Consider the following 5419-nt stretch of genomic DNA (forward strand, 5'->3'; position numbering starts at 1 on the left):
ATGCGCCTCATTTGAGGATTTCGCCTCATATGAGGCTTTTTTGCCGCGCCGTTTCTGGCGCAAAGAGGGAGAACTGAAAGCCATAGTTGCTGCGAAACAGTAACAGTAAGAGTAAAAAACAATGTCCAAGTCCCTTGAAGGCACCTAGAATGCACGGTATTTAGGAGGGTCTTTCTAATGCTCTGACAGACAGGAAAAATCCTCATGATCAAAAACGTCCGCCCAATAGACACTAGTACCGGTACCACCTTGCTCACATGAGCAAGGTGGTACCGGTACTACTGGGCGGTAGCAGGGCACTGTGTGTTGCTGGCGAACAAGGCGGCGAGCGACGGATCATTTTAGGGTGCGGCTTCCCCCGCGTGACGATGTATGTCGCAACGCTCTCGAGATCTCGCCCCCCTCCTTACTGCGTGACGTCAGCCCCTTGTTGACCACAGGTCATCACGTCGCGCACTGTAAAGGGCTTGTTGCAGGTACTGTACCACCTGCTGGCGAGATCTACACAACAAGCAGATGCTTTATCAGTTCTACTTGGAGTTCTACTTGGAGAACAGCTCCGGAATTAACGAACACCGACAACGGAAGTAGTCTAAAATGCACAACAGTGGTAACAGCCAGCCACTCACGCTCTCAGGCAACAACCGCAAAGCGACTTCATCCCCTTGTCCTCCTCCGTGCTCTCCTTTTCCGCCGTCCTCCTCAGTCCGTTCTATATGACCGTTTTCCTTTTCTTCTCCCTACTGCATTCCTGCGACGTCCTTTCAATCCCTCGTTCTTCCCTTCTTCTATCCCAATGGGTGTCTGACTTGCCATATTCCTCTACTGTGCCCGAATTACGACTGATCACGGGGTACACGAGCGCTACGAATCGTCATGCGATGATGACCGCCGGCCGAACGTCCTTTCCTTCCTACAAATACAATACAGAGTCCGGTATCCTGGTGAACTCTTCTAAAATGCGGACGTGGCTCTTCACTGCACAAGTGTACGACACCTTATTCCCAGATTCGGACTGCTCCCGGTTACAGGTATGACACGTACAACACCCATGTCATCGATTCTGTAACAGGCTCACCAGAAATGCTATTTGCAACCTCTTCGCTTCCGTCAGGTTCGCACACCAATCCGTAAACTTTACTCAGTACAGTTCAACCCGTTCCCAACGCAATCCCAACCTCAACCCCAACCTTTGCCCCACTACCAGCCTGAACTCGCGCTCCAGCCCCCGCCTAAGAGCCAGGCCCAGGTTCAACCTCAACCTCAGCCTCAGCCCCAGCAGCCCCAGCCATACGCAGCGCAGCCCCTGGTGACCTCAGTTCCCGGCCTGTCTTCTTCTATTGTCTCGAGTGCAGTCTCCCGGCTTCTCTCAATGGATATCTTCCCAAATTTTGTACGTTGAAAAAATACTTCTGAGCCGCAACGTTCGCCTCTGAGTTCTGAAAGAAAGAAAGATATTGTAGAGCATGCTCTTGTATAGTCCAGTATATGATTACGTCCATCAAAATTGCAATCTGAGGAGCGCGGGACCTTTCTTGAAATGTCCAATTTGAGAATAAGGCAGTCTAAACTTTTGGGCCCATGCGTCCCAACATGCAATATTGCACAATGCGGTCTCAAGCACTCACACGCCCCCACACAACCGCTGCCCTTCAAACACTATCTCCACTATCTCAGCAGCATCTCCGTCTCCCCAGGCGATATATCCCTTGCCTCTCACCGCGAACGTGTGCCTAGATCTAGATCACCACCTCAGACGATCCCATGGGAAGGCTCTTCATTTTACCTCCTGTCCGTCTCCCTCCCCATTCTCCGTTGCCTTCTCCACCGCCGTCATTGCCATTGGCGACGAGCGGCTGCTCGTACTTGATCTTCACTCCAGGTAAGTTACGAGCAGCTGAGCGCAACGCTTACTGTTCTTCGCGAGAACGTTGTCGGCTCGATTTCGACATCACTGCATGACATTGGTGTACAGTATTGCACAAGGCGTGACTGGCGTTAGGCAATGGGCAATGGGCAATGACAAGCAACTAGGGGGGCCATAGATTCACCCCGTAATCATAACGGAGCATGTTTCTTCTAAGAAACATGCATACATTAACGTTGTCCGTAAAGTCACGAAAACGCGTGTTTTGGCAGCGGGTTTGCTCGGATTTTCTGAACGCAAAATTTTCAAACAACGCGATGGCAAAACTCACAGCATATCGAAAACTGGGGGCATGTGAGTTTCCCACGAGTTTCACATCCGCCTGATCACAGCAGTGCCAGATCGACCGGTCGTGAAGAAAAACGAAGTGGGTCTTCCGTTCTTTTCATCAGCACAAACGAGTCCCAGACTGCACGGGTCGTAGCGATATGCCATATGGACGCTCCTATCGCTTCATCTGCGCAGAGTCCATCAATGGATCAAAGCGCGACAGGATCTGCCACAAATGCCGCCGAAGCAACCGCGAAAGATAGGCAAGTAGAAGCTTCTAAAAAGCGGTCCTCTCCAAACGGCCCCCCTCAGCCTGTCAAGAAGACGAAACACACCACCCTTTCGACTGAGAACCTTTTTATCCTTGTGGCGAGCTACAATATTCGCTTCAGCGAGTATTCGCGCAGGTGCATTTGATCCGTCGGGCGGCACAACGATGTACCAGACTTGCCTTTGTTGCGGGCAGGTACCTTGTTGGAGGTCAGTCCGCAAAACTCGCGGTGGATTTTTTCAAACTCGGGTTTACTTTACGTCCAGCGAGTTTGTGGGCAAATGGAAAAAAACAACGCGTTATTTTACGGACAACGTTATTAACGTTAATGGGCCTGGAGCGTGCGGGAAATCTCGATAATAGCCATATTATTGAAATGCCTGTTTTAACAGAACAGGTACCATTCTGGGGCCTATAATTTCTCAAAGGCGTCATCATCATTAACTACTGCATAGTCATCTACAGCTGCTTTCATATCCGCGTAGAAGACCATAGAATCATTGCACGTCCAACCTAAATTACTATTAGGCACAATTCCAGCTTGCACCGGAAAGGGAAGAGCAATGCGTGTCGTAGAAACTACGTCGTCTGACGATTTCTTCCGGAATTCTTTCAGGGCGGACTCGAACCCCAATATCTTCGGATGATAGGGCTCGAGCCGGCCTGGAATGTCACGCATCAGCCACTTCCGGTGCAGCTGGCATTTACTTGTAGGTGTCCACCAGTAATTTTTTGGAGTCCTCCATTATGGTAACATGCCCTAATCGTATTAGGCCACTCTCAAACTTTCTCTGACCGAGGCGATACGGTACCGTTGGTACTGTACCCTTGGTACAGTCAACCACACCGAGTAGTGCATCCCCATGCAAGGTTCCAACAACATGCAATACTCGCATCTTGCACTAATGAATGCCACACAAAATACTCGTTTACAAGCGTCTGGCGCCTCTCGGAACGACTCTGCTCAGCGTATGCAGTTAGCAACTCGCGCCTTGCACGGTGCAAATGACAAACTGCATCCTCGATACCCGAATTGTTCACCATTTCCTCCACTCCCGTAAAGCAGGCAATTACTTCCTCAAAACCTGGAATAACACACTCATTTGATTCTATCCCTTTGGTTCCATCTGCACTCGTCTTTTCATGCTGTGTTGTCGTTGTGTCGGTGCCCTTGCGTGTCGCTGGAGTAAGACGGAGAGGATCTGTGGGGTCTGTTGGAAAGGATGATCCGTTTACTGTTGGGCATCTTCGTGGCCGCGTCCTCATCTAGGACAGGTGTCTAACAGCGATGCAAGGTATGATAACCTGTGTTCACCGAAAACCCCCTGCATTACTATTGGGCGAGTCCTCTCTGTACTGCAACTTGTCCTTCACCAATGCCGCCCCACGATTGGCTGCCTCTGTCGGACGCCACGCCTGGAAAAACACTGAATACAGTACTGTACATAACTGTATGATTCCACATCTTGCCCCCTCCCACAGCGAGGAGCCTGTCACACGGATCGCAAGCCCTACCTTTCAAAGGTAATTTGTTTATTGGGCCATTTGTGAATTTGCTTATTTTACGGCGACTGATTGCTCCTACGATACTGGGCGAAAGATAAATATCTAGACTGGCATCTCGCCCGCTCCCCACTGCCATCTGCATTTGTTTCTCTAACAAATACAAGAGTAAGCAGACCCCGTCCCCTCCCACCGCAAACAGCCTTCTCCTTTCTGCACCCAACACCCCCTCCCCGTCTCGCATCCCGCTGCCCGCCATGTGTCAAATGAGCCATCCCGATGGGATTGACAAGGTTCGTCTCCGCTTCCTGCACCTTCCTTCACGTTTGCACCCTTCTATTCCCGCCTCTGACCACGCCTAAACTCGATGCGCTACCCCAGGAAATGTCTATGATCATCCTCGCTATCAACGTGTTCTTCCCCGGCGTCGGCACCATGATCGCCGGCTGTATGGGCACAAAAAACAATTGTTCCACCATAACCGTCGGCATTCTCCAGCTGCTGCTCTCCGTATTCTTGATCGGCTGGATCTGGGCCATCATCTGGTCGGTCATGCTCTACAAAAAGGTCGCTAAGCAGAACGTTCCGACCACCCATAACCAGCAGACCCAACACCACACCCAGCCGCAACCGCAACCGCCGCACAAGCCCGCGGAACCGCAGCAGGCCTATGTCGAGCAGCCCTACGTTGCGCAACCCTATGTCGAGCAGCCCCACGCTCCGCAACCGCCGCACAAGCCCGAGGAACCGCAGCAGCCCTATGTCCAGCAGCCCTACGTTTCGCAACCCTATGTCCAGCAGCCCTACGCCCCGCCACCACCGCCGCCCGCCCCATTCACACACGCACCCCCGCAGTTTACGGGACCGCCGCCGCCGCCGGCCCAGCAGTGATGTTCGACTTTCGGGAGAAAAAGGAGCGTGCGTAGTGGTGGTTGTTCAGACAAACGCTGAGAGTGTTACCGACACGAAGTTGTTTTTTATCGACGCGTCATCGGCGACGTTCAGAAATGGTCGCCTCGTCTCCGACATTGCTCGCGATACCTTCCATGGAGACAGAAGGGTGTACCCGTACTCATATGTCTTCTGCAAGCATCAAACTCTACAATGGCAATGGTACAGTATTCGTAGTCTGTAGAAAAGATGCGAACGATACGTGTAGGCTTCGAGTGTTTTTAACTGTTTCGCAAAAAAAAAAATTTCGTTATACAGTACTGTTAGGAATGCTGTAAGCCCAGCGCCCAAGGATGTACACTGCACAGGAAAGGGCGCGCGCGGGACTTGCGCTTGGAGGACAGGGCGAAGCGAAGCGCGCAGCATTGCGTTTGGACGAGGGCGGGCAAGGAGATCGTGAACCGCAAGCGGAGGACTGGGCGCAGGAATGGGCCAAGAGAAGACTGGCGGGCTACGTGCGAGGGTTGCGATCGGGGGTAGTGGTAGTTTATAGCGAG

At 51.9% G+C, this 5419-nt stretch overlaps 3 protein-coding genes; 2 read left to right on the forward strand and 1 right to left on the reverse strand.

Annotated features, from left to right (window-relative positions):
- Nucleotides 1–2401: 2401 nt before the first annotated feature.
- CHC_T00001652001 (hypothetical protein) lies at nt 2402–2614 on the forward strand. The gene has a single exon (XM_005712455.1). It carries the CDS (start codon nt 2402–2404, stop codon nt 2612–2614), a length of 213 nt encoding a protein of 70 aa, XP_005712512.1.
- Nucleotides 2615–4030: 1416 nt separating this feature from the next.
- CHC_T00001653001 (hypothetical protein) lies at nt 4031–4246 on the reverse strand. The gene has a single exon (XM_005712456.1). The coding sequence runs from the start codon at nt 4244–4246 to the stop codon at nt 4031–4033; it is 216 nt and encodes a 71-aa protein (XP_005712513.1).
- A 4-nt stretch (nt 4247–4250) lies between these two features.
- Nucleotides 4251–5213, forward strand: CHC_T00001654001 (hypothetical protein). XM_005712457.1 is given in 2 exon segments: nt 4251–4862; nt 4863–5213. 1 exon segment carries the CDS (start codon nt 4251–4253, stop codon nt 4860–4862), a length of 612 nt encoding a protein of 203 aa, XP_005712514.1. The 3' UTR covers nt 4863–5213.
- The last annotated feature ends 206 nt before the right edge of the window (nt 5214–5419 follow it).

The sequence above is a fragment of the Chondrus crispus genome, genomic scaffold (genome assembly GCF_000350225.1).
Source record: "Chondrus crispus Stackhouse genomic scaffold, scaffold_107, whole genome shotgun sequence".
Lineage (NCBI taxonomy): Eukaryota > Rhodophyta > Florideophyceae > Gigartinales > Gigartinaceae > Chondrus > Chondrus crispus.

What these genes read in the sequence shown, in the direction of transcription:
- CHC_T00001652001 (XM_005712455.1), top strand. Translation starts at nt 2,402, where the DNA reads ATGGATCAAAGCGCGACAGGATCTGCCACAAATGCCGCCGAAGCAACC.
- CHC_T00001654001 (XM_005712457.1), top strand. Translation starts at nt 4,251, where the DNA reads ATGGGATTGACAAGGTTCGTCTCCGCTTCCTGCACCTTCCTTCACGTT.
- CHC_T00001653001 (XM_005712456.1), bottom strand. Translation starts at nt 4,246, where the DNA reads ATGGCTCATTTGACACATGGCGGGCAGCGGGATGCGAGACGGGGAGGG.